Genomic DNA, 27,514 nt, shown 5'->3' on the forward strand with positions numbered 1-27,514 from the left:
CCTAGACGTTAGGCAACTTCCCCAAGGCCATACAGCCTTGGAGTAAGGAAGGAAATGGTTCAAGTGTCCGTAAGCGGCACGAGGCTCGCATGTTTGGCTTCCCATCGCTGTTAAGCTGTAAGAATTAGAGTGCAATGCATGTGCCTGCTAGTAAACAGTAAACAGATGGGAGCGAGTACTCTACGTGAGAGTGTATGGCTGACGCTGCATTAGAGGAGCTGAGATCAGTGCATTTGCAAGTGTCCTGAGAGGCAGCATAAGCGCGCCATAATACAAGGGGCTCGCCTCCATAGAGAGAGAGAGGGAGGGGGAGTGGGAGGGGAGGGGGAGGGGGAGGCGGAGGTGGGGGGGAGGGAGAGATGCGCAGGCGCACAGAAGCCCTGCAAAATTTGGGAGGTCATCCCGCCTCTAGGGGGTGCCATGCGAGCCTGGTCAGGGTCCCAAGCCGGCAGCACGCTCTTTTGCTTCCACCAGTGCTGAGGATCTCGGGATCCGGTGGAAAAACAGCTTCTTCAGGTGATAGGTTCCAGATCTCTGGGGGCGGGGACGCAGGGAGTGGGAAAAGCGGAGCCCGGCCAGGTGACCAGTCCAGAAAGCCGCCTGCTCCTGGGAGCCAAGCCAACTCTCTTTCTACCGCTGAGGTAACGCAAGAACGGGCGGTGTCTGGTTTCGGGGCGGCAGCAAGGGAAGGTCCCGCTTTGTGGGCGGGGTTGAAGGCGGGGAGGTCCGGCAGGGGACGCGCTGTCACTCTGCTCCATCCCCGCTTCCTGGTCAGCGTCCCGCCCCCTCGGGTGCCTGCTCCCTGCCTGCGCTTAGCACTTGGGAACGCGGATTCCTCTCTCTCTGGGAGGGTCCTTCCCTCCCTCCACCCTCTGCTTTCCTCTCAGGTGAGGCCTCCATGGAGCGGTTCCTGGCCCAGTTGTGCGGCACCAGCGCGTCGCAGCCGCTCCCTGTGTGGGAGGGAGACACCACCGGCCACTGCTTCACCCAGCTGGTGCTCAGCGCCCTGCCCCACGCGCTCCTCGCTGTGCTCAGTGCCTGCCACTGGGGCAACCCGAGGTGGGTAGAGACGGGTGCAAGAGATCTGTCCTTGTGTTCTTGCAGACCTCACTCGAAACCCACATCTCCGCGGAAGTGTAACCGAAATAGTGAGATCTCTGGAGTAGGGGGCAAAAGTAGAATAAAACGTGGGCACAACCACTCTGCAGCATTGTGGCTGTTTGGGGCAAGTTACCTGGCTTCCCTGAGCCTCATAACATTGTTGGGAGATTTAACTTAGATAATGCATTTAAGCATATAGTGCAGTGCTTGGCACATTTTTAAAGGCCTGATGCATGGTAGAAATCATCACTTTTGTAGATTTTCAGATGCGCAAACACAGTTGTCATGAATTGGAGGCAAAAGTGGGTGAGCAATGTTTTTAAGTCAAAAAGGTTAACGTGTGCCGAAGATGTTGGACCAGTTTCTCACCACTTCCATCTAGGAAACCTCAGCGTTTCTAGGCTAAGAAAAGCATATGTACTCGTTGGAGAGGAAGCAGTCGGTAGAAGAGAAGAGCAAAATCAGAACCTTAATCCTTCCTGAATTTGGGGCTATAAGGTGTAGGTGCTAAACTCACCTTGATTTTGTACTTAGTTCCTGTATGTCTAGATATGGCTAAAGTTAATCTCACTCTGGCTACTGATAAGGCAGGAGGAATGTCTGGTCTGTCTTTGGGAGTCCCTAGTCCAATGGACAGACTATGTCCTTACCTAAGATGAGTTAGAGGATGATGAATCCCTTCCTTGTGTAGGAGAGGCTTCAGAATTGCTTGGTCTGGGAGTAATCCTGATTTGTCTCCTATGCAGAGACAAAAGTCTGGAGAGGATTAGTCAGTCAGCACAGAGTGACACTGACTAACTCAGAAGGATTATCTGTGCTCAGAGGAGTATCTTTTAAAAGTTGGCCTAGGGCTTCCCTGGTGGCGCAGTGGTTGAGAGTCCGCCTGCCGATGTAGGGGACACGGGTTCGTGCCCCAGTCCGGGAGGATCCCACATGCCACGGAGCGGCTGGGCCCGTGAGCCATGGCCGCTGAGCCAGCGCATCCAGAGCCTGTGCTCCGCAACGGGAGAGGCCACAGCAGTGAGAGGCCCGAGTACCGAAAAAAAAAAAAGTTGGCCTAGTCCTTTGGGAACCCACAGTGTAAGGAGAAGGCAAGAAAGATCAACATGTAATCCACAGAAATTGTGGTTATCTCACTTCATTTAACAGATTTTTGCAAGTTGCTGAAAAGGTTTAGAGAGATCCAGAATCTCAGACAGGAAAGGACCTCAGAGGGCTTTGGGTCCAGACTCCTCACTGCTCACTGTGCTGATGAGGAAAATGAGATGCAGAGAAGGAAAGAGTCTTGCCTGAGTTCATAAGACTGGTTAATGGCCAGCTTGGAGCCAGTGTACCAGCCTCCAAGGGCTCACAATGTTCTTCTGTCCCCACATCTTAGAAAAAAGAATTATTAAAGGTTGACTTTTATCTGAATATAAACCCCTCCATATAACTGTGATCCCTGAATTTTTTAAAAGAAACCCAAAACATTTTAACCTACAATTAAAATTTTCAGTAACCCAGCCCTACCAACAACAAAGGGAATACAGATTTATATGTTTTTAGATGAACCTCTTCTTATATGAACCTTCAAGGTGTTCTGATATGTACTGTTGCAGGTGTGTTTTCCTGCACTTGAGTTTTTTAAAAATTAATTAATTAATTATTGGCTGCATTGGGTCTTCATTGCTGTGCGCAGGCTTTCTCTAATTGCGGCGAGCAGGGTCTACTCTTTGTTGTGGTGCGCGGGCTTCTCATTGCAGTGGCTTCTCTTGTTGCGGAGCACAGGCTCTAGGCGCGCGGGCTTCAGTAGTTGTGGCACGCGGACTCAGTAGTTGTGGCTCGCGGGCTCTAGAACACAGGCTCAGTAGTTGTGGTGCACGGGCTTAGTTGCTCCGTGGCATGTGGGATCTTCCCAGAGCAGGGCTCGAACCCGTGTCCCCTGCATGGGCAGGTGGATTCTTAACCACTGTGCCACCAGGGAAGCCCCCCTGTACTTGATTTTTAATGCAGGCAGATAACCCTTTTGTTTATTAAAAACATTTTTTGCAAGCCAAGGTGATACAAACAAAACTGAAAAGAGGTTTTTCTTCAGCTAATGGAGTCACAAAAATGATCCACACCATCTTCTACAGCCATTGGAGAAACAGAGAGTAGAATATTCTGAGGCTTCAGAAAATTTAGGCTATAGTGTTAGTGTATAGAAGCTGTATGTAAGTCAAATTTTTATCCATCTAATAGTGCTTCGGATGAATTTAAGGGTTATTTTATGTAGGTACTTTTGTAAAAATGAAAACTCATCTCTTAGTTGTTATCTGTAAGAAAATTCAGGTTTTTTGGGGTTTTTTTGTTTGTTCTTTGGTGTTTTTTGTAATTAGGGTCTTCATGTTCCGTACATTAACTCAGAATTTTTTATTTCTGTGGCAAAAGAATGACAAGAAACGGTATAGGTAGATTAGAAAAATGGGTTAGGTTAATCCAGGAAGATTTCCTGGGAGAAAAGACCCTGAGTTCCAGAGTAAAATGGGATGGAAATAAGGTACACAGGCAGGAAAGTGAGTTGATTCCCTCTAGGTAAGTGAGTTACTGGAGGTATGTCTGGACCCTGAGTCAGCCGCGATATGCCTCCTTTTCTCTTTTCCCCCTTGTCCCCAGGAATCCAGGTTACATCCCGCGCTGCAGTCCTGGCTGGCGGGTCCGACTTGCAGCCTCCTTCCTGCTCTCCATTTTTCCACTGCTAGACCTCTTTCCAGTCGTTTTGCCACCGGGGGCAGGCCCAGGGCCCACAGGGCTAGAGGTGCTGGCCGGGGGCGTGGCAGCTGTGGCCTGGATCAGCCACAGCCTGGCCCTGTGGGTGTTGGCTCACTCCCCTCATGGCCGCTCCCGGGGGCCCTTGGCCTTGACTCTGACTGCCTTCCTGCCAGCCCCAGCCCTAGTGCTGACCCTGCTATGGCACTGCCAGCGAGGCACACTTCTGCCTCCACTTCTCCCAGGGCCCCTCTCCCGCCTATGCCTTCTCATCCTGCAGCTGGCTGCACTCTTGGCCTATGGACTGGGCTGGGCAGTCCCTGGGCGGCCACAGGAACCCTGGGCCCAGGAGCCCCTTCTCTCCGAGGGACAGGAACCCGAGGTAGCTGAAGATGGGGAGAGCTGGCTATCACGCTTTTCCTATGCCTGGCTGGCACCATTGCTGGCCCGTGGGGCCCGTGGAGAGCTCCGGCAGCCCCAGGACACTTGCCGCCTCCCCGACAGGCTGCACCCAACCTACCTAGCCCGTGTCTTCCAGGCACAATGGCAGGAGGGGACCCGAATGTGGAGGGCCCTGTATGGGGCCTTGGGGCAGCGCTACCTGGCACTTGGACTGCTGAAGCTGGTGGGAACCATGCTGGGATTCTCAGGACCCTTGCTACTGTCCCTACTGGTGGGCTTCCTGGAGGAGGGGCAGGAGCCATTAAGCAATGGCCTGCTCTATGCCCTGGGGCTGGCCGGTGGGGCCGTTCTGGGCGCTGTGCTGCAGAATCAGTATGGGTATGAGGTGCGAAAGGTGACACTTCAGGCACGGGGGGCTGTGCTGAACATCTTGTACCGAAAGGCTTTACAGCTGGGGCCCGGACGCCCTCCCACTGGGGAGATCCTGAACCTACTAGGCACCGACTCTGAGCGGCTGCTAAACTTTGCTGGGAGCTTCCATGAGGCCTGGGGCCTGCCCCTGCAGCTGGCCATTACCCTCTACCTGCTGCATCAGCAGGTGGATGTGGCCTTCGTGGGTGGTCTGATCCTGGCACTGCTGCTGGTTCCCGTCAACAAAGTGATTGCCACCCGAATCATGGCCAGCAACCAGGAGATGCTACAGCACAAGGATGCACGGGTTAAGGTGAGGGGCCGTTTGGGGTCCCTCAGTTATCCAGAGTCCCCAGGTCCTCCCATGCACTGTGCCTGAGAGAGTGAGTGTGATCTAGAAGTTGAGAGCTCAGACTGGAGAAAGACAGACATGGGTTCACATCCCAACTCTACCACTTACTAGTTTAATCACTTCAGACAAGTCACTTAACCTCTTTGGGACTTCGTTTCCTCATCTGTAAAACGAGGATAATAATAGCTTGCCTCATAACATAGTTGGAGGATCGTATGAGATACTGCTTGGCAAGTACCAGTCCCAAAGTAAGCACTAAGTAAGTGTAGCCTGTTAGGAATATTATAGTATTAGCTCGTGCAGCCCTAAGAGCAACCCTAGGAGGTAGGAGGTAACCTGTCTGGGGCCAAATGGGATTTTAGTGTTAGAGCCAGGACCCAATCTCCCACCTCCTCATCTCAGGCACAGAGCACCCCACAACCGCATGTGAAGAGGCCTAGGAGCACCCCAGCTACCTCTTAGGGGTGGGCTGTGGGGAAAGGAGTAGGCCTCTCTCCTGCCTGGGCCAACTCTAGGTGTGAGGGTCTGGCTGAGTTGTTCTGGGTTGTGCAGTGATTGTAGTACCTTTCCAGAGGGGATGATGGGCTTAGGGAATCCATACAGCGTGGTTATCAACCTCTTACTGCAGTAGCTCCGAGTGCTAATGGGGAGGGTGGTGTCTCTGAAAGCTGGTTATGGCATGAGGCCTTTTCCCCTACCCATGACAGCTATTGACTAGTCTCCGGGGCCACCTGGGAAGGCTCCCAGTGCCTCCCTGGCTTGCAGGCTGGGGATGTTTGAATGTTAGGATTCAAGGAGTTCCTCTGGCCCTTGCCTGTCTTGCCTGGCCCTGTCATCTGCCTGACTCTGGGCTGTGGTGTGCCCTCCTACACCTGTATACTCCGATAGAAATAGTTCCCATACCACCCGACCCCCCCTTTACTTTCCGCCGCTTCATCTAGGAAGGTGGGAGGATTCCAGCTCCAGCCTGCCCCCAGCTGGAGCATATGGGGGCTCAGAATACCTGACATCTTGGGCCAGGATCCTGGGGGAGACTGAGCAGAGGAGAACACACGTGAGCAGTGTCTCCACTTTGTACTGCTGTCTTGTCCCCACCCCTAGCTCGTGACAGAGCTGCTGAGTGGCATTCGTGTCATCAAGTTCTTCGGGTGGGAGCAGGCGCTGGGGGCCCGTGTAGAGGCCTGCCGAGCTCAAGAGCTGGGGCGACTCTGGGTCATCAAGTACCTGGATGCAGCCTGTGTGTACCTGTGGGCTGCCCTGCCAGTCGTCATCTCCATCGTCATCTTCATCACCTACGTCCTCATGGGGCACCAGCTCACTGCCACCAAGGTGAGGACCAGGAGGGGAGGGGACGGCTGTAGGAATGCATGGGAGAGAAGCAGCAGCAAGGAGACTGCAGTGGAGTGAGGGGTGGACTGGGGCCCTCAGTGCTGGCTGGGAAGGAGGGATGGAGGGTCCCTGGCTGCCTTATCCTTTCCCAACCAAGGGGAAATTCTCTGAAGGGACCTTTCATCTGGAGCCTCGGATATATAACCCTTCCCTCTGCGAAGGAATTCCTTTCTTTCCTCTCCTCTTTCTGTCCTACTTCTGGTTAGGTCCCCTTATCCTCATTCTGATGGCCTTGGAGGAAAAGTTCATGATCCAGTGCAGGGTGGATCCAGTGCTGGGTATAGCCAGGTGATGTTGTACTTGGAAATTCTGAGAAGGTCTCAGAGTGAGCTAGGTGTGTGTGCTTATCAGGGAGCAACCTGGATCCCTGGAGGAGTATCTGGAATTTCTGGGATTCTTGGACTGGCCACCTCTGCCACCTCTAACCCAAGATTGTCCAGCAAGCTCCTCAGTTTTGCTGCTGCACTGTTTTCCCCTCCACAGACCTGTCTGCAGGGCCACCCATAGAGCAGGCCTTCAGATAATTCCCAAGCTTCAGGTGATGCTCCAACCCTTCCCCCCACCTTCGACCCCACTTAGGTGTTCACGGCCCTGGCACTGGTGCACATGCTTATTCTTCCCCTCAACAACTTCCCTTGGGTGATCAATGGCCTCCTGGAGGCCAAAGTGTCCCTGGACCGGATCCAGCGTTTCCTCGACCTTCCCAACCACAACCCCCAGGCCTGCTACAGCCCAGGTAAGGGGAAGCTGGAGGGCAGAACCTGGCACAGGGGAGGAGGGAACTGTAGCCCCTTGGTTGCTGTACACAGATGCTGCCAAGAGGAGCCAGAGGCAGCAGAATTTAGGCGGGACAGGTGGCCATTTCCTGGGGGAGAATCCTCAGACCAAGACTGAGGCTGAATTAGCCCTGGGCGGGTAGATTGTGGATTAGAAGCCCAAGCTGAGTGGCTTCTTCCTTGTTCAGATCCTCCGACAGAGCCATCTACAGCCTTGGAGCTACATGAAGCCCTCTTCTCCTGGGACCCAGTTGGAACCAGCCAGGACACCTTCATCAGTCACCTCGAAGTGAAGAAGGTTGGTTGGTCAGACACCCTAGTAGAATCCCCGGACTGACGAGGGACATGCAAGCTCAGTGACGGATAAACAAGGACAGAGCCAATCATAGCAAGATGGCCCAGTGGCTCTAATTACTGAGGGAAGGACCAGAGAGGTTTTGGTGAGCAGGTTCTCATTGGAGAGGAGATGATACCTTATCTCTGAATGTCAGTTTTCTAACACACAACCACTTCAGAGCAGTCACATCTCTCCCTGGTCACCAGACCATTCACATCTACCCAGTCCAGTCCAACAATTGCATTTTTCTCTCCGTGTCCCTCAGGGGCTGTTGAGTTCAGAACAGACTCCAGAACTTATCCAGCATCTTCCCTGGGGTAGGGACCTCCGGGAGAGGCCCAGCAGCATCTGCTCAGAAGGATTTTGAAAATGGTATAGATAATCCTCTATTTAGCCTGGTGAAAAGGAATCACACCCTGTGACTCACACTCTGGCATACATCATCAAAGAAGCACTTGAAAGAACATTCCTGGCAGGACGGCAACTCCTCTTCACCGAGTCCTGAGTTTTCACTCTCCCCTGACCCGTGTCCAACCCTTTGCCCCACAGCTCAACCCAGCGTCCTCCAGTGGAGCCTGAACTGCCTCTGCCGCATTTGGCTCATGTTTCTGGCTTGCACTGAATGTTTTGTTTTTCCTCTTAGTTCAGGCAAGACAAGGCTGGAATTTTTGAAAGGAATTTTACTAATGTGTCAGTTGGGGCTTTTTTGGATATAAGTCATAGAAACCCACTGGAGCTAGCTTAAGCCAACAAGAATTTGTAAGAAGGATATAGAGATGAATTGCGGGATCCACAGGCAAGCACGTGGGCAGATCTCAGCAGCAGCCCAGAGCCAGGCCTCGACTCGCCGAGCAGCTCCTTCCGTCTGCTTCTCTTTCTGTATCTGCCTCATTCTTCTCTCTCTGCGGACCTGCTCTCCACGAGCAGAAGACAGGCCTGCAGAGAGCCCTTCCACTTACAGGCCACAGCCAGAAAGAGGGAGGCTTCCCAGGGAAGGGTCTCAGGTTGGTCTGGTGTCCACTCGAAGATAGGCTAACCCTGGCTGGCAGTGTGGGACATCACAGACAGAGCTGCTAGGAGCCCCACCTGTTTCTTTTTTTTTTTTTTTTGCGGTACACGGGCCTCTCACTGTTGTGGCCTCTCCCGTTGCGGAGCACAGCTCCGGACGCGTAGGCTCAGCGGCACATGGCTCACAGGCCCAGCCGCTCCACGGCACGTGGGATCTTCCCGGACCGGGGTACGAACCCGCGTCCCCTGCATCGGCAGGCAGACTCTCAACCACTGCACCACCAGGGAAGCCCCCACCTGTTTCTGTGGAAGGAATTTTTTTCCATTGTGTACAAAGAGTATAGCTCCATGAATGTATGTTACAACTAAGCAAGGAAGGGAGCACAGAGAATTTTAAACTGCAAATCACAGAAATGGGTACCTGTGCAAAACATTGTTTTTGCCCTGAGCTATTAGAAATCTAGCTGCAGGGACTTCCCAGGTGGCGCAGTGGCTAAGACTCTGCCTGCCAGTGCAGGGGACACAGGTTCGAGCCCTGGTCCAGGAAGATCCCGCATGTGGCGGAGCAACTAAGCCCGTGCGCCACAACTACTGAGCCTGCTCTCTACAGCCCGCGAGCCACAACTACTGAGCCTGTGAGCCACAACTACAGAAGCCCGCACGCCTAGAGCCCATGCTCTGCAACAAGAGAAGACACCGCAATGAGAAGCCCGCACAGCACAACGAAGAGTAGCCCCCTCTCACCGCAACTAGAGAAGGCGCAAGCACAGCGATGAAGACCCAACGCAGCCAAAATATATAAATAAACTTATTATAAAAAAGAAAAAAAAAGAAATCTAGCTGCAGGTGGAGTTAGCCAGCCCAGCATCCGGGCCCCAAAGCCTGGAGTCCTTCCTTCCCCTCACCCCATCCTGGGTCGCCTGCCTCAGACCTTTCCTTGGAAGTTCTCGGGCAGTTTTCCTCCCGTGCTCTCTGGCACACTGCTGCTCTCCAAAGGCCCTTCACACAGTGAAACTGATGCTTCTCTGAGTGGAGAATAAAACACCCTACTCCCCTGGGGCCACACGGCATCTGTCACTGAGGCACAGCTCAGCCTGTGGGGTGGAGAATTCTTTCCCTCCAGGCTAACTGGGGCCTAGAGAGAAGCCTCCATGGGATGATTGCTATCCCAGGGCCTCAGGAGGGAGACCTGACACTTGTGTGGCTTCCTTGCAGGGTATGCTGGTGGGCATCGTGGGGAAGGTGGGCTGCGGGAAGAGCTCACTGCTGGCTGCCATCGCGGGAGAGCTGCACAGGTAAGCAACTTCCAGCGCCCCGTGTCCTCAGCTCTGCCCTTCGTCAGCACTTTCCTGGCCCCTGCTACATGGTGGACACCTTTTTAGAGGCCACAGGATGCCAGGATGAGCAAGACATGGTCCCTTTCTTGGGAGAGTTTTCAGTCTGTAAAGGGGAAGGAAGTGAAAGTGGGTTCTCAAAACCATCACCACAGAGTGTTAGAAGTGCTGTAATAGTGAGTGAAGAAATAAATGGAAACAGCCGGCATCAGCTACTCTTTCAGAAAGTGTGCTTGTGCACGGGAGGGATCCAGAGAGGAGCAGAGGTGTGAGGGAGGGCCTTCTTATTTCATGGTGAGAATGAATGAGTGCAGGGTGGTGGCCACACTCTCTTCTGAGCACATCGACATATGACAGCTGCTTGGCTGCAGCCGAAGAGCAATTTCTTCCCTTCCCCGTCCAGAGTGAGCCTCCAGCCTCGTTAGGATCCCTCGACCTCAGTGGCTGCCCATCTAGAGAGCCATGTGACATGGAGCGGGACCCCGTGTAAAAGACAGCAATCTGGAGAGGCTTCTGAGAGGCAGGGGCTGGGCAGAAAGGGGACCAGCGGGGCGCCAGCCTCCCATGCTGCTGGCCTGGCTCTCTGCAGGCTGCGGGGGCGGGTGGCAGTGTGGAGGCTGTCCAAAGGCTTTGGCCTGGCCACCCAGGAACCCTGGATCCAGTTTGGCACCATCCGAGACAACATCCTCTTTGGGAAGACGTTTGATGCCCAGCTGTACAAGGAAGTGCTGGAAGCCTGTGCCCTCAACGATGACCTCAGCGTGAGTGCCTGGCCGCCCGCTTCCCCGCGTCCCTAACACCGCAGGTCAGAGACTTGCTTCTCTGGGAAGGGGTTGCTTGTACTCAGGCATCATTTACCCAGGACTGGCCATCAGGCTTTGATCCTCCCAGAGTGTCCAGCTTCTGCACAGGGCCTGGGTGGGGGTGGGGGGGAGACTGGGTGTTCCACACAGCAGCCGAGGGAACCCTGCAGCCTTTGGGACTAGGGGAGGGTTTCCTGTGAGGCTTAGCTCTCTGTACATCTGGCTAATGGTCTGATTCAAGAGGCCTTCTCCCACCTCCCACTGGAAGAGTCAAGGTTATTCTAGAGAAGTCTGGCAAGCCCATCAGACCCCCCACATCCAGAATGCTAAATTTAAGGGGGATGAGAGTCCAGCTTTCTCCCGTGACTTTCCCACCCAACCCCCATATCCCCTGCAGGACTGTCATCAGCACAACCCTGTCCAGGTAGATGTGGAACTTCCCTGGAAAGGAGGACCTTTGACTCCAACCATGGAGCATCTTATGTCCACTTATCATTTGTTTCTACATCAGGCATTTCCCAAATGCCTCCTGGGTACAGGGAGCTGTTCTGGGTACTAAGAAAAATGAATCACAAAGCTTTTCCCTCAGGGGAGCCACCATCTGGTCGACCACAGGTGCTTCCTCTGGTATGGGGACCCCTTAGCTAAGGAGACCTCTCCCAAGGCCACAGGATACCTCTTCCAAGGCTCGGGATACCTTCCTTCTCTAAAAACCTAGGAAAGTTTCACTTTGAATTTGGCCATCTTCATCCTTGCCTGTTGAAAAGGCAGGGTAGTGAGTGTGACAGAGTGGTTAAGGATCTACATTCGTGTCCTGCCCTTTGCTAGCTGTGGAATGACCTTGGGCAGGGTACTTACTCTGAACTTTGGTCTCATCTGTGAAAATGAAATAACGTCAACTTCATAAGGTTTCCGTGGGGGTCAGATGAGATGATGCCTGTAATGTGCTCAGCACATAGAAAGTGTTCAACAGGGGACTTCCCTGGCAGTCCAGTTGTTAAGACTCCACGCTTCCACTGCAGGAGCCACGGGTTCGATCCCAGGTTGGGGAACTAAGATTCAGCATGCTGCGTGGCGCAGCCAGAAAAACAAAAAACAAAAAAAGGAAAGCTTATTAAAAATTCCTCAAGAAAAAAAAAGAAGAAAAACGTGTTCAACAAATGCTCTTTTTTGTTGGAGTTGTGGTTTGTCCCCTCTGGCTCACATACCCCAAAGTCAAGTCCAGTCTCCTCAAGTTCCCTGGCTCTCTGACCCCCTCCATCTCTTCCCTGCAGAGGGATAGGAAATGGGGTGGAAAGTATTGGGGGGCTCGCTGACCAACACTGCAGTGCCTGTCCTGTCAGATCCTGCCTGCTGGGGACCAGACAGAGGTGGGGGAGAAGGGTGTGACCCTCAGCGGAGGACAGCGGGCCCGGATTGCCCTTGCTCGTGCCGTCTACCAGGTAAGTTGAAGTTGGGGGAGCCCGGAGCCTCGGGAGCTTCGCTGGGGAGGGGGCAGTGTGGGGATATTTTCATAGGCATCCGGTTTCTTCCCTCTCCCCTGCATACTCCTAAGGTGTTGGTCCCTTGGCCATCCCAGCCCCCTTTTGTAGATTGAAGGCAGAATTAAAGGCTCTTTAAAAAGCATTATGTGGCTTGAGGCACTGGGACCCAGCAAAGCTGAACACTGGCCCTGGGGCACTGGCCTTGCATAACTGGAGGGAAGTCCACCCTCTGGTCTCACCACCTTCTTTACTGCTGTAGCCCCAGAGTTCCTCTCAACCATATTCCGGGATGGCCTCAAGATCACGTCCTAGGAGAGGTCTGGGTTCTGGCCAGAGGACTTGATATCCATGATGCCCCCACCTCTCCCTAGGAGAAGGAGCTCTATCTCCTTGATGACCCTCTGGCCGCCGTGGATGCGGACGTGGCCAACCACCTGCTGCACAGGTGCATCCTGGGAGTGCTGAGCCACACCACGCGGCTGCTGTGCACCCACCGCACCGAGTACCTGGAGAGGGCTGACGTGGTGCTGCTGATGGAGGCCGGGCGCCTCATCCAGGCTGGTAATGTGGGCCACCAGGGTGGGAGCCCGGCTGAGCGAGGGAGCCATCTGCTCGGGTGCGACAGATGGATTGTCAAGTGCAGACTCTGCCACCCCCTCTGTGTGTGATCTGGGCCCCGTCATACTTCTGTCTAATGGGAGACCCTCTTCTGCCTTCACAAAACTGGTGTGAGGAACAGAGAGCAGGAGGGAAAGGAGCCTGTGGCTTTGTGACGCAGGCTTTGTGACTGGGAGCTTTGGGAACTTAGAGGCCCAGGATCTCAGAAAACAGTTTGATGTCCTCGGAGAAAGGCAAGCAGTCAGGTTTAGAACAATCATTTTATTTAAAAACAAATAAACAGAAACTCTGGTGGATTATTATCCAGAGGGACATGACCATTGGCACGTTCAGTGGAGAGAAACAGGAGCAGATGAGGCTCCACCAGCGGGTTAGGAGTTCCAGGAAGCATGAGGAGAAAGCCCAGCGGTAGTGAGAGGTGCCTCTGGACAGGGTTCTCACAGGTGGCCGTGACTCTCCTCCCAGGGGTGAACATTTTCTGTCTGTGCTGATCGGACTCCAGACAGAGAGGGATGGACTTGATGGTCCTGCTCAGGGTCTGCGGGTCCAGGGCACAGCCCTGCTAGGGTAGGTCAGGGAGGGGGTCCAAAGAGCATGGGAGGTGGATTGGCTCACATGTCTAGAAAGGCATAGAATATACCCAGAAGAGCCCCCTCCTAATCTCCCCTGCTGCCTTCCAGGGCCCCCTTCTGAGATCCTGCCATTGGTACAAGCTGCCCCCAAAGCCTGGGCTGAGGATGGACAAGAGTCTGACCCAGGTACGGCCCGGGGTGAGAGGAAAGAGCCTGCTCTTCGCCACCACACTTGTAGGGAGATGTTTCTAGGAAGCTTGCCTGCCCCTGAAAACACTAAGGTTTTCAACTGTCATCCTGTAAGCTTAATACCCCCCCGCCCACCTCTCTGATTCTCACAGTCACAGCCCAATCAGTACAGAACCCAGAGAAAACAAAGGAGGGGCTGGAGGTGGAGGAGAGCATGTCTGGCCGCCTGCTGCAGGAAGAAAGCAAGAAGGAGGGCGCCGTGGCCTTCCACGTGTACCGTGCATACTGGAGGGCCGTGGGCTGGGGCCTGGCCCTCGCCATCCTCTTCTCTCTGCTCCTCATGCAAGGTAGGAGTAAACCCTGCAGGCCTTCATCCCACCCCCAGCCCTGTCGCCTAGGTCCCCATCACATCCATCACCTTGTACTAATCACTACAAAGCCCAGACACTCGACCATGTGTGGGCGACAGCTGGGACTAGAGACATGTCCCCAGTTCTGAGGGTCCCAGGGACCAGGAGCCGGGGGGGGGGCGGGGATGCTCCGTAGCCTTCTTCTGATCTGCCCCCAAGGCTGACTCCCGTTCTGCAGATTCAAGATCACGCTCTCCCCAGAGTTGAAGGGTGATGGGCCCAGGAAAGAAGTGGACACTGGGGAGGACATAAGGTGGGGACGGCTGGGGAGGAGGGTGGAAACGGGGCTGTCTGAATAGAAGGAAGAAGATGAGCTGTCTGGCAGCTTTCTCCTTCCCATCCCCACCCAGCAACCAGGAATTCGGCTGACTGGTGGCTCGCCCACTGGATCGCTCAGCTGAAGGCAGCCAAGAATAGCTCCCAGGAGGCGCCAGCTCCCACCATCCTGGGCTCCGCAGGGCCCCTGTCTGCCCAGTTGCTCTTCTTCTTCCCCGGAAGCCTCTAGTGAGTGGCTGGGGCCAGGAGCAGGCCTGGGGCTCTCAGAGTGGTTGCCAGGCAGGGAGTGAGTTGGGGGGCTGGTGTTCCAGGGCCTGTGTCTCCTGGAGGGTGGGGAGCAGTGGCGTTGGGAGGGGCCGTGGGGAAGGGACCCCTGAGTGGCCCCACTTTTGGTTACCCACAGCCCCCTCCCCACCACCCAGCACCTCAGTGTTCCCACTGCCCAAAGCTGCCCCCAATGGCTCCTCAGACATCCGTTTTTACCTCACCGTGTATGCGACCATTGCTGGCGTCAACTCCCTCTGCACCCTTCTCCGGGCAGTGCTCTTTGCAGCGGGTACCCTCCGAGCAGCCGCCACCCTGCACCGCCGCCTGCTGAGTCGAGTCCTCATGGTGAGGGGATGGGAGGGTGGGGGTGGCATGGGGGGCCCTTCCGGTACCTGGGCTCCATCAGGGGCCCGTCCCCCCTCCTGGTCCTCAGGAGAAAACAGCCCCTCACAGATGGGTGCAGCACTTGAGACCTGGAGAGGCCAAGCGCAGAGCAGCTGCCTGGGTTCAAACCCAATTACTTAGGCCTATAGCTTCCTCATCTATAAAGCGGGGAGAAGAGAATCTTCCTCAGATTTACTTCCGGCGCAGAGGACCCCTTAGTTCACGTGAGATCCCTCTTTAATTTTATGTATTAATCCATTCCTATTTATCTGCAAACCCTGTTTTCATTTCCTCTCCTTCCCTTGATAAGCAGCCGTCCTAGGTGTGTTTAATATGTATCTTTTTGGCTTTTTGCAAAATGCCTGTGTTTTGTGTGCACATAGTTTCATAAATGACATTCCTTTTCTCACAGTTTTTATTTAGAGTCTTTCTAAGGTCCATCCCTGTTGCTGTGTGTATATATAGTCTGTTGCTTGCCCCATAGGTCATCATGAGGATTAATCAGTACATCGAAAGTGCTTAGGATATAGTACCTGGCATATACTAAGTGCCCAATTACAATTATTATTAACGATGTTGTTATTATTACGAAGCTCTTTTTTTGTCTGTTATCTTATTAGGGTCTCATTATAACCCTGTGAGGTGGGTACTATTATCCTCATTTTACAGATGAGGAAACAGGCTCTGAGAGTGTGTGCAACCTGGGCAAGGCTAGTTCTGTGGCCGTGAACCCAGGACACGTGGGTCTTTCCCTTGCCTCTCCAGGAGCAGCTGCCCACTGTCTGCCCACATCTTCAGGCTGTGAAGGAATTAATTTCTCATAAGCTGGCTTTAGGAAATGCTTCAGCAAGCCTTTTTTTTTTTTTTTTTTTTTTTTTTTTTTGCGGTACTCGGGCCTCTCACTGTTGTGGCCTCTCTCTTGTTGCGGAGCACAGGCTCCGGATGTGCAGGCTCAGCGGCCATGGCTCACGGGCCCAGCCGCTCCGCGGCATGTGGGATCTTCCCAGACCGGGGCACGAACCCATGTCCCCTGCATCGACAGGCAGACTCTCAACCACTGCGCCACCAGGGAAGCCCTCAGCAAGCCTTTTGACCTAGTGCCCTGCCTTAAGATAGGACTGATCCCCAAGTAAAGGCAGAGAGTTGGGGGACAGGGAAGGTAGAGAAAGGGAAAGGGTCTTTGAGACCGTACCTCCCAGTAGTAAGTAGTCTGAATAGCTAGCAGTTACCAAGCACCTGCCCTGTGGCAGGCAGACCCTACTAAGCTCCTGACTGCTGTCTGTGGCTTCAGTCCTGCTGTCAGCCCCGGGAGGTACAGTTTCATTACTATCCCCCTTTTTGAGATGAGGGACAGGGGCCTTGAGGAGATGAAGCCCTCTTACGTGGGGTCTCACATCTGGTAAGTGGCAGGGCTGGAATCCAAGAAGCAGTCTGACTCCGGAGCCTGAGCGCTTGACCATGGGACAGTGTGGACTTTGACTGCCGCCCTCACCACTCTGTCCCGCCACAGGCAATCAGAATGTTCCTCCTAACGTCTAACTAAGTCTCACTCATGGCCTGAAGACTCCATCTTCTGGAAAGAGATTAGCTACCTGCCCTTGAAAGGGGGGTAGGCACGCCTAGCACAGAAGTAGAGGGGTGGCCCGCCTGGCCTCTCAGGGCCCCCGCTAGCCAGAGGGATGGGAGAGACTGTCTCTTTCCCACCTGGGGTATTCTTCCTCTAAGCTCCTCCAGCCCCACCTCAGTGCCCCCAAACTCTGGGGACACTTTACTCCTTTCCTCTTCTCTACCTTGGGCCTTTCCCCCCAGCCCACCTCCCCCAGGGGCTGCCTCCATGGCTTCTCTGCTGACCCCTGCCCTGGCCCACCCACACCCCTCCTCCCAGGCGCCGGTGACTTTCTTCGACTCCACGCCCACGGGCCGGGTCCTCAACCGCTTTTCCTCCGACGTGGCCTGTGCGGATGACAGCCTGCCCTTCATCCTCAACATCCTCCTGGCCAACGCGGCAGGCCTGCTGGGCCTCCTGGCTGTGCTGGGCTCTGGCCTGCCCTGGCTGCTGCTGCTGCTGCCGCCTTTGAGCCTCATCCACTATCGCGTGCAGCGCCACTACAGGGCCTCCTCGAGGGAGCTGCGGCGCCTGGGCAGCCTCACCCTGTCTCCTCTCTACACCCACCTGGCTGACACCTTGGCGGGCCTCCCTGTGCTCCGGGCCACTGGGACCACCTACAGGTGTGTGAGGTCCGCCTCCTCCAACCAGTGCGAGGGGGGTGAGGTGCTGGGGGGAGGGGGCACCCCTGAGAAGAAGGGGGTCGGGTCTCAGTCTCCTGAGAAGGGAAGGGTGGGTGAGGGCATAGGGGGAAGAGGAAAGAAACAGAAAAGGGGGAGTGTGACGCTGAGCAGACCCCTACGAGAGAGCACATTGGCTCCTCCGTACCACGGAGGTGCAGCCTGTGGGCGTGCAGGTCAGTTCCGAGCAGGAGGCATCCTACGGGCAGGGCGTCTGGGCAGGTCCGTGCAGCTGTGGCGTGGCTTCCCCCAGGTTTGAGGAGGAGAACCAGAGACTCCTGGAGCTAAACCAGAGGTGCCAGTTTGCTGCCAGCGCCACGATGCAGTGGCTGGACATTCGGCTACAGTTAATGGGGGCTGCAGTGGTCAGCGCCATCGCAGGCATCGCCCTGGTGCAGCACCAGCAGGGCCTCGCCAACCCAGGTGCCGCCCCGGGACCCTTCACTCTCACCTCAGAAGTGTGTTCTTCCCAGCACCTGCCCCAGACCTCTCCCTGCACTGCCCCTACAGCCCCAAGCATTTTCACCTCCCAGCCAGGGTTCCCTGTGAGGATATGTTGTCATTCTCATCACCCGCGCATTTTAGAGTTGAGGAAACTGAGTCTCGAGGAGTCACTCACCCTGGTGGTCGTGGATCTGGGACTAGTCAAGTCTTCTGATCTCCGCCCCTCCCTGCTCACCCGTCCTCAGTACTTAGCAACTGGCCCTAGCCCACCTGCCTTCCACCCGTCCTCCCTCGTAGCCTTTCCACTCTGCTGCAGCCAGCCTCCTGTGGGCCTGGGCTGGCTCCTGCATCTTCTTGCATCAATGCCAGCTTCCTCTAAATGCCCACGGTCCACAGCTCAGGGTTCTCCCATTCTTCCCAGCCATCCCCACACACATCCCAGCGTCCAAGCCTCCCCTGGCAATTGTGTTCCCTTCCCCCAGGACTTGTGGGCCTGTCACTGTCCTATGCCCTGTCCCTGACGGGCCTGCTCTCCGGCTTGGTGAGCAGCTTCACACAGACAGAAGCCATGATGGTGAGCGTCGAGCGGCTGGAGGAATACTCCTGTGACCTGCCCCAGGAGCCCCAGGGCCAGCGGCCGCAGGTAGCCTGCGCCCTCACCCCAGCCTGGGTGCTAGAACCCTGAAGGATCCTCCTGACGGCCCCAGTCTCTCCCCCAGTTCCTTTCCTTGTGCCCCCCACCATTTTTTCTCTGCTCCTGTACCGTCCCCTGTGATCTCCCTGATTTTTGTGTCCATCCCCCCATCACTCCTCGTTTCCCCCACCTCTCCTCTCAGGGCATCCATCCCTCATTCCTCTCCCTTCCACTCTCCTCATTCCTCTCCATCTCACCCATCTCCCTCCCTCTCCCACCCACGGACCCCACCAGCTGGGCATTGGCTGGCTGAGCCAGGGGAGCGTGGAGTTCCAGGATGTGGTGTTGGTGTACCGGCCAGGGCTGCCCAATGCCCTGGATGGGGTGACCTTCTACGTGCAGCCTGGAGAGAAGCTGGGCATCGTGGGCCGCACGGGCTCTGGCAAGTCTTCCCTGTTGTTGGTGCTCTTTCGGCTGCTAGAACCCAGTTCTGGGCGAGTGCTGCTGGACGGCGTGGACACCAGCCAGCTGGAGCTGGCCGAGCTCAGGTCTGGGGGAGGGAGGAGAGGGGACCAGACTACTGGCACTTAGAGGAAGGCCCAGTTAGGAAGGCTTTATATAAACTCAGGGCAGACAGGGTTGATCAGGTGAGACGGAGGATGGGACAAGCAGGCGAGGATAGTGAGCTGCCAGTGCTCAGGTCGGGGTTCACAGCTGTGGTCCTAAGGTTTTCACCTTCCCAGGTTCACCTTGTACTTCCCAGCATACACCTTCCGCTCTAGACCACCAGTCACTGCCTCCTGAGTCAGAGCCTCCCAGGTGCTGTGACCTCGGGCTTGGCAGGCGGTGCTTGGGACAGCTGGAGACCTGGGCCAGTTTCCTCTGGCCACAAGGGGTCTCACCTGGAGCTAAACACGCCTCCCAACCACGTTGCCCTAGTATCATTTTTTCTGAGTTCCATGATGCGGAAAAAGGTAGGGATGCTCTGTCCTAAAGCCCATTACTGATCCCAGGCCCTGGCCCTGGCCTTCCTGCCTTCTCTTCTAACCTGTGGTGGCCATAGGTTGACCATATGGCTCCTCAGGACCCGATTTCAGGCCCGCTTCCAACCTTGAAGCATCCCCTATCCAGTCATTCCTTGGTCCCCTCTGGTCATTCTTTGCCATCCACTGCTGTCCCATGTTGGGAGTCAGTACCATACGGTTTAGCTCGTGCTTGTTCTGTTTTGCCCCTCAGTGAGATGTAAGCTCCTTAAGGGCAGAGTCTAGGCCTTTGGTTCCTTTGGTATTCCTCATAGCACTGGCACAGTTCTAGGTACATGGCTGACCAAGTGGGGAACAGGAAGGGGGTTACGTTCAGGTCTTATCCCCAAGCTTTTCTGAAGGGCTGGACCTATAGCTAAAACCTGTGCTGGGAGCAGAAGTGGCCACATCTCCAGCCAAGACCCCCATGTCCTGTCCCGTCCTCATCCCCCAGATCCCAGCTGGCAATCATCCCCCAGGAGCCCTTTTTGTTCAGTGGAAGTGTTCGGGAAAACCTGGACCCCCGGGGTCTGTACGAGGACAGGGCCCTGTGGCAGGCCCTGGAGCAGTGCCACCTGAGTGAGGTGATCATGTCTATGGGTGAGTTCTAGGTCCTGTCCTGCATGGTGGCAGGAGTGAGCAGGGAGGGGGTTGAGGGAGGCTCAGAACTCAGGGATGAAGGTGCTGCGCTTTGCAGGTGGTCTGGATGGCGAGCTGGGCGAGGGGGGCCGGAGCTTATCTCTGGGGCAGAGGCAGCTGCTGTGTCTGGCCAGGGCTCTCCTCACAGATGCCAAGGTAAGACAAGAGGAAGGGACATTCGAGAGGGCCAGGAAGAAGGCAGGGGACGTGTGAGGGGTGGGGGGTGAGGAAGTGGACTGGGAGAGGTCTCAAGGGACCTAGTTAGCGTTTCTTTTAGAGCTGGAGGTGGGGAGCTGTGGGCTGGCCTGCGCCAGACCGGGAGGCGGGGGCTGGGGCTTATGTAGCAGCCACGGCTGACCCTCTTCTCCCTCCTCCCTGCTCATCCTCTCCACATGGTCCAGATCTTGTGTATCGACGAGGCCACAGCAAGCGTGGACCAGAAGACAGACCAGCTGCTCCAGCAGACTATCTGTAAACGCTTTGCCAGCAAGACAGTGCTGACCATCGCCCACAGGTGTGTAGGCATCCAGAGTGAGAATCTAACTAGGGGCTAAGGTGTCATGGACCCATAGCCTCCCTTCCTTTCAGAAACCCCAGGGGTCAGGGCTCCAGAGATTCCAACCTCCATGAATCTCAGCTCCGTGTTCTCCAGGCACCAACCCAGGCCCTTTGTAGCGCATTGTCTGAGGGAGCCTGCAGCCCCTCCCCTGGCACAGAACCAGGGGCTGAAGCCTGTGGGGCAGGCTGGTGCTGTCCAGAGGAGAAGAGGAGGGAAAGCAGGTCAACTTTCTCTAGGGCGTCGTCCTCCATCCCCACGCTGACCACCCTCTCCCACGCAGGCTCAACACGATCCTGAACTCAGACCGGGTGTTGGTGCTGCAAGCCGGGAGGGTGGCGGAGCTGGACTCCCCCGCCGTCCTGCGCAGCCAGCCCCACTCGCTGTTCCAGCAGCTGCTGCAGAGCAGCCAGCAGGGAGCCCGCTCCTCTCCCTGAGGGCCCCGCATCCCTGCCCACAGGGCCTCCCTCTGTGCTACCCACTGCTGCCTGGTACGGGGGGCCTGCCGCTGTTTACACCCTTCTGTGGCTCTACCTCTCTCTCACCTCCGCAGAGGGGAAAAGGGTACCCTGGGCTCCTCTTTACAAACCACTCCTTCTCGGGGGCAGAGTCCCGCGGCTTCCCCAGAAGCAGGCCTCTGCTCTGGCCCTCTTGCATCTGGGACTCCAGGCGGGTTTTTTCTGACAAAGGAGCCCATGTGCACTTCCATAGTTTTATTTGATAAAGTTCCATCTTACACTCTGTATTAAAAAAATAATATTTCTGGCATGAGGCTGAGGTCCCTCAGTGTTGGGTATCCCAGCTGAGGGGTGGCGAGAAAGGGCCAATCCACTCTGAGCGGCAGAGGAGACGAAGGAGGGGGCAGGAAAACCCCCACCTCCATCACAGTGCTGTGGTCTTCCCAGGCTCAGGGGGCAAGTCAGGCGGCAGGGGGAGCCCTGCCGACAGCATGCTAACCTGACACTCCTGGTCCTGGTGCGCCGGGGCATAGTGTGGGGCAGAGTAGCAACAGGGTCCAGGGGGGCAGACACCCCGGCGCCAGGCCCTCAGGGTCAGCAACACCGTGGACAGGACCAGAGCGGCAGTGACAGCCCCAAACAGCACCACGGCCACCAGGCTGGATTCGCCCAGCCTGGCCTCTTGCCTCCGCACTACCTCCTTCACGGAGATGCGCAGCAGACCGGCGCCCCCGCTGTGGGGAACAGGCCCCGTGGCAGGTACCACCACAGCCAAGGTGGGCCCCGGGGGGATGTCCGCTATGGTGGCGGGATCTGGGACGGGTAAGACTAGCTCACAAGTCTTGCCACCATAGCCACTTGGGCAGAGACAGTCAAAGTCGTGGACCCGGTCCCGACAGCGGGCCCCTCTCTGGCATGGGTGGCTGGCACAGTCATCCAGGTTGATGGTGCAGAAGCGCCCAGCAAAGCCCTCAGGGCAGAGGCAGGAGAAGCGGTTGATGCCGTCCAGGCAGGTGGCGCCGTTAGCACAAGGCCGCATCAGACAGTCGTCCACGTTCACCTCACAGCGGGCACCCACAAAGCCCGCCAAGCAGCGGCATGTGAAGTTGAGGGCGAAGCCCTGGTCGTCCTGGCACTGCCCGCCATTCCGGCACGGGGAGCTGAGTGGGGTGGGAGAGGGCATTTTACCGACTGCCATCTGCAGGGTAGCCCGGGTGGACATCCTGATCACTGCCACCACTACCACCCCCCTTCTAGCTATGTCACCTTGAGCCACTTTTCTGTGAGACTCAAATGCCTCATTTTAAAACTAGGATTAGGGGAATTCCCTGGCGATCCAGTGGTTAGGACTGTGCTTTCACTGCCAAGGGCCTGCGTTCGATCCCTGGTTGAGGAACTAAGATCCCACAAGCTGCACAGCACGGCCAACAAATAAATAAATAAAAGTGTTAAAGAAATTTTAAATAAGTTTTTTAAAAAAATAAAAATGGGATAAGAGCAGTACCCAGCTTCCCAAATGGTAAGGGTTAGATGAGATAATCCAGGGTCAAGCAAGTAGCAGAGGGCCTGGCCCCAAAGCAAGGCTCAAGGCAAGTGTACAGTTATTATCCACGCAGGCTCTCAGGCTTGACCTGGAAATGAGGAAGAGTCCAGACCTGTAGGCCATTTCCCCATTCACCACGAGGCATAAGGCTGCTGTGTGGAACAACTTTAGGGGCTGCGTGCCACCCTTCCTGGGAGGATGAGGGGAGTCCTAGGCCCTCAGCCTCCCCACCCAGGGGAGTCACACACTGATGTGTTACACCTCCAGCCCCTGTAGATTTTTGTTGTTGGAGAAATGGTTCACATGGTACCAAAAAAGTTGAGAAACCCTACAGATACTCTGACAGACCGGGTTTTATCTTCGAGTACCCCCGTGTGGGACTTCTGACCGTCAGCCCTAACGCTGCCCCACCATCCTCTCAACAGTCCTCTCTCCTCCATCACCAGATCCTCATCTAACCTGGGGCCAGCACTCACCCTGCCTGCTCACAGGGTCCGGCCTTGCGCTCACAGTCACGCCCGTGGAAGCCCGGTGGGCACACACAGTGGTACTTGCCGCCCCCGTCATATACGCACTGGCCTCCGTTCCGGCAGGGGGACTGTGTGGTACAGATGTGCTCATCTGGAGAGGAGACCAGGAGGGCTCGGGGTTAGCCCCTCATGTCTGGCACCCAGACCTGCCCAGGCCCCACCCAAAGTTCTGTGGGCGTGGCTCATACTACAATCCCAGCCTGGGCTGGTACAGTGTAGTGGGGGAAAACAACAACACTGAATTTGGAGTCGGGAGGCACTCAGCCCTGGCCCTGTTAGTCTGTCTCAAAGTGCCTTTGGGCAAGTTGTATCTTGCCTGTAGATCTCAGTTTCCTCATCTGTGATATGAGTACAGTTTTCCGCAGGTGTCTTGCCTACCACATAGGGTTGTGTTTAGGACCAGTTCAGACAACAGATAGGTATAAAGTCTAAAATTATAAGCTACCATGTATTTTCGGGTTTGAGCCAGACACAAGAGGCGCTCAATAAATAAGGATGGACGTTCTCCCAAGACACATGGGGTCCCCAAACAACAGCTACCCTCTCTACTCCCCTACCTTTGTCACAGAACTTGCCTGCCCAGCCACTGTGACAGATGCACTGCCAGGGCTGGTGGCAGGTACCATGCTGGCAGCCAGGCATCCTCACACAGCGCTCACAGTGCAGCCCCTCCCAGCCCGGGTCACACCTGATGGGGAGAAGCACAGGGTCAGGGCTCTGGGTAGAAGGATGTGAAGAAATGGAGGAGGCAAGATCAGAGCTTCTAGGAAACAAATATGACAGCCCCCAAGTGAAAGCAGGCCTATCCCGGGTTGATATAGGGCTGTGCAAGGTCACGGGACACATATATGGTATCAGACCATCGGACACCAGCATTCAAGTTCTGGTTCTGCACTTTGTCTAACCTTTCTGAGCCTCAGTTTTTTTCACCTGTAAACTAGGGATACACCTGGCAGGGATGTGTGGAGGAGGAAATTACGATGATGTCTAAGTGCCCCCAGCACAACTCCTGGCATGTCTGAGGTGCTTAGAAACATTTTTTTCTAAAAAGAGTGACCTTGAAAGGTCATCAGGACTATCTTCCTACCCTGATTCCAGGGCAAAGGCCTGCTCTACTTCAGAGAGTCCCAAGCACCCTCAGGACCTTGCCCTGTCAGCTCATTTCCTTATGACCAGACACTCTTTTCCTCCTGCTGCAGAATTTGCCCAGCCCCACCCCAGTGAGTCAATTACTCAAATTCATCAGAAAAGACTCTCGTAAGCGCTTCTCCGCAGCAACGCTTGCAACAGCCTTTCTTTTCCAGGCTAAACCAATTCTATTTATGTCTTTCCTTTATCTCCCCTTTTCCTTATGGCTCCCACTCTCCACACTCCCTCAAGCTTCGGGTCTTTCTCCTGGTATCTTGAAGAGGAATGTTGCAGAATGCCTGGTTGGGAGAGTGAAGTGGGGAGCCGTAAGCTAGAAGAAGCAAAGGAGAGGCAAGGCAAAGGGGAACTGGGGAGGAGTAAGCACAGGGTGAAGGGCTGGCCTTCTGCCCTGTGTGCCATGTGCACGAGGGGATGGGGAGAGAGCAGTAGAGTCTTAAGCCCCTAGACATTCTACTCTGGGGCTTGAGCTGGTTGTGGGTGTGGAGGCCCGGGAAATGTGGAGCACACCGTTTGGGAGCACGTGCTCGGAGAGGTACCTGCAGGAGCCATCAGGCGCACAGCAGCCGTGGGCCAGGTCACAGTGGGAGCTGCAGTCATCAGCTGAAAGAGATTGATGTGAGAGGGGTGAGCCCGGGGTCAGCGCTCAGCTGCCTGAGATGCGGGGCTAGGGAGAGGATGCAGGGTCCCAGTAATTGGGTGGACTCAGCTCTGGGACAGGGCAGAACAGAGACTCAACCCATTCCAAAGGGATGTCCTGGGTGTCGCCAACCCCGCGGGTCGGAGCGCCTGCAGTGCCATCTCTGGCCGGCAGAGGTCAACGTGCAAGCGAGGGACAGCCGGACAGGGCCGTGACCTGAGCCCAGGGGAGCGCTCACCTCGGGCAGGCTTTACGGGTGCCCCCAGGATGCACAACAGGCACACGAGATGTAGGCAGCGGCAGCCGCTGGGCATGGTCAGCCCCGGCCCCGGGAGGGACAGACGGACCGCCAGACGTGCGGACACCTGTGGGACGGCACAGGCTGGGAGGCGGCCGGACGCGGAGATAGCGGCACAGATTCCGGTTCCGAGTGATAACGAGCCGAGAGGGGAGAGGGGCATCCAGACAGAAAAAAGCGGTGGGGGCAGCGGAGGGAGGGGGCTGGGAAGGTCTGAGCGGACGAGGGGATTGGAGACAGGAACCGGGAGGGGGCTCTGTAGGAAGGAGTTGAAAGATGGGCAGCGCAGAGCGAGGTCAGGACACTGGAAGGGCCGGGGAACGCAGTCGGACGGAGAGGGACAGGGAACAGCGCCGAGGGGCGTCCTCGAGCACGGGGGCGACTAGGGGGCTGGTTCCCGGCAGCGAGCAGTCTCTGCCCCCCACCTCCGACTCCCCGCAGGACTTGCTCCCGCATCCCCTTCCTACCTCCACTGCACTCGGCTCGGCCGCGGCGCGGGGCCTGGGCACCCCAGAACGCCCCCAGCCCAGCGCGCCCCTGCCCTCGCGGTCCTCACCTCGGGCTGGGAGGCGGCGCGCCCCGGGGCGCAGAGCGAGGCCGGATCCGACGGACTCAGCTGAAGGGCTGGGCCGGGGCGCTGGACCGCCCTTAGCGGGTCGCGGGGCCGGGCGCCCAGGCGGCTGCCATGCGAGCCAGCGCTGGGGAATCTGGGGCTCAAGGCGACCCCGAGCGGCGGCGGCGGCGGCGGCGGCTCTTCGCACGCGCTCAGGCCGCCTGCCAGGCGCGGCGTGTGCCGGCGGAGCCCGCCTCCCCCCTCCCCTCCCGGCCCATAGCCGGCCCGCCCCACACCCGCCCGCGCCCGGCGCCCACCCCCGGCGACGCACCGCGCACCCCCGCCCCGGCGCTCACCCTTCCTCTGGGCCTCGCGCTCTCCTGGGACCCCACCCTCCGCAGCCGCCCGACCTCTCCGCACCTCGCTCTCCCTGATGGGAGGAGGAAATTATGGGAGTCTAAATGGGAGCGGACTGTAAAGGGTCGGCCAAATGTGCACAGCCGTTATTCTCCATCTCACATCTCCGCTTTCGTGACCCGCACTGCTCACCCCACGCCCCACCTCTGCTCTCACCAGCCCGCTTCCCATCACGCTTCTCATATATATCCCATGCACGTTCAGGGCACACTTGCCGCTCCTGGCCCTCCTCCTGTCACCAGCCCACGCCTCCTCCATTTGTAAATCCTACATCACCTACTTAATCTGTCTGCTCCCCTCCTCCTCCGCCCCGTCCGCTTCTTGCCGCCCTAATTGCCAACCACAACCTTCCAGGATCGATCCGTGCCTAAGTATTAGCCTGGCCCACTCACCCACCCCCTCCATCCCTCCTTCCGTCACGTCTGTCTTTCCTACCCCACTACTTTCGTGACCACTACTGGGAAGCTTCTCTGAACTGGGAACGCCCCTGACTTTGTAAATGTGCCCCCGCAAGTTCCCACCTGTGTACCCCGGAAAACATCCATTCTTGACCTCAGGCTGATCGTCGACTGCCCCAAACTCAGAGCTCAGACTGAGAGAGTTATGTAGGGGGAGTGAGGGAGCTCTATCCCTCCAGGCTAATGGCTCAGAGATATCTGTTCAAGGCAGAGGCAAGGGCAGGAAACCGTTTCTTGTTTGCACAAGGCAAGAGGGCAGAGATCAGGACCACCATTGTCCATCTCTAGTCCTTCAAATCAAGATTTCACCAACTTTGGACTTCCCTGGTGGTTCAGTGGTTGAGAATCCGCCTGGCGGTGCGGGGGGACACGGGTTCAAACCCTGGTCCGGGAAGATCCCACATGCCATGGAGCAACTAAGCCCGTGTGCCACAACTACTGAGCCTGCGCTCTAGAGCCTGCGAGCCACAACTACTGAGCCCGCGTGCCACAACTACTGAAGCCCGCACGCCTAGAGCCCATGTTCCACAAGGGAAGCCACCGCAATGAGACACCTGCGCACTGCAACGAAGAGTAGTTCCTGCTCGCCACAACTAGAGAAAGCCCGCATGCAGCGACGAAGGCCCAACGCAGCCAAAAATGTAAAAAATAATTTAAAAAAAAGATTTCACGATCTTTAAGTTCAAAACATGGGAAGGAGGAGTCCTAGCCCGTGCAGAGCAGCTTCCCACAGACACCCCCCAACAAGTTGGAGCCGCTGGACTAATTTTTCTTGCATTCTCCATTGGACAGAACAGCCACACCCACCCTATCTTCTTAGCCACCTTCCCTGGAACTCTGATCACCTCTTTCCTCAAGAGCTTTCTAAATTTGAGTTGAGTAATGCCACAGCTCTGACCATTTATTTTAATTTTTTTCACTGAAAAATTGCAAAGAACCTATCATGTCCAAAATTACTGTAAGTCAAATAGATTATCGTATATCAACCCTATGTGACTATTAAAAGTCACCTCTTGGAAGTCTAAAGATATATTTTTTTAAAAGCTAAGA

General features: G+C 56.1%; 2 protein-coding genes across 11 annotated transcripts; one reads left to right on the forward strand and one right to left on the reverse strand.

Moving 5' to 3' along the window:
• The first annotated feature begins 488 nt into the window (after positions 1-488).
• Positions 489-22,384, forward strand: ABCC10 (ATP binding cassette subfamily C member 10). Of its 2 annotated transcripts, XM_030870639.2 has the most exons (22): positions 489-641; positions 888-1,059; positions 3,736-4,954; positions 6,095-6,322; positions 6,962-7,118; positions 7,347-7,456; positions 9,719-9,798; positions 10,427-10,598; positions 11,984-12,082; positions 12,496-12,685; positions 13,423-13,500; positions 13,656-13,850; positions 14,264-14,417; positions 14,612-14,801; positions 16,726-17,069; positions 17,380-17,549; positions 18,053-18,213; positions 18,499-18,752; positions 19,681-19,826; positions 19,924-20,021; positions 20,267-20,379; positions 20,705-22,384. In XM_030870639.2, the coding sequence occupies exons 2-22, from the start codon at positions 899-901 to the stop codon at positions 20,856-20,858; spliced, it is 4,473 nt and encodes a 1,490-aa protein (XP_030726499.1). In that variant the 5' UTR covers positions 489-641; positions 888-898; the 3' UTR covers positions 20,859-22,384. The 2 variants fall into 2 exon arrangements, with proteins under 2 accessions (XP_030726499.1, XP_030726500.1); XM_030870640.3 differs by lacking the exons at positions 489-641; positions 3,736-4,954 and having other exon boundaries at positions 932-1,059; positions 20,705-22,382.
• On the reverse strand, positions 21,120-26,183 carry DLK2 (delta like non-canonical Notch ligand 2). Of its 9 annotated transcripts, none has more exons than XM_060307570.1 (7): positions 25,946-26,183; positions 25,593-25,716; positions 24,977-25,292; positions 24,638-24,701; positions 23,510-23,640; positions 22,899-23,043; positions 21,120-22,039 (listed from the first exon to the last, which is right to left on the reverse strand). In XM_060307570.1, the coding sequence occupies exons 3-7, from the start codon at positions 25,197-25,199 to the stop codon at positions 21,304-21,306; spliced, it is 1,299 nt and encodes a 432-aa protein (XP_060163553.1). In that variant the 5' UTR covers positions 25,200-25,292; positions 25,593-25,716; positions 25,946-26,183; the 3' UTR covers positions 21,120-21,303. The 9 variants fall into 9 exon arrangements, with proteins under 9 accessions (XP_060163553.1, XP_060163555.1, XP_030726506.1 ...); XM_060307572.1 differs by having other exon boundaries at positions 24,977-25,103; positions 25,504-25,716; positions 25,946-26,073; XM_030870646.2 differs by lacking the exon at positions 25,593-25,716 and having other exon boundaries at positions 24,977-25,103.
• Between the last annotated feature and the right edge of the window lie 1,331 nt (positions 26,184-27,514).

The sequence above is a fragment of the Globicephala melas genome, chromosome 11 (genome assembly GCF_963455315.2).
Source record: "Globicephala melas chromosome 11, mGloMel1.2, whole genome shotgun sequence".
NCBI lineage: Eukaryota > Metazoa > Chordata > Mammalia > Artiodactyla > Delphinidae > Globicephala > Globicephala melas.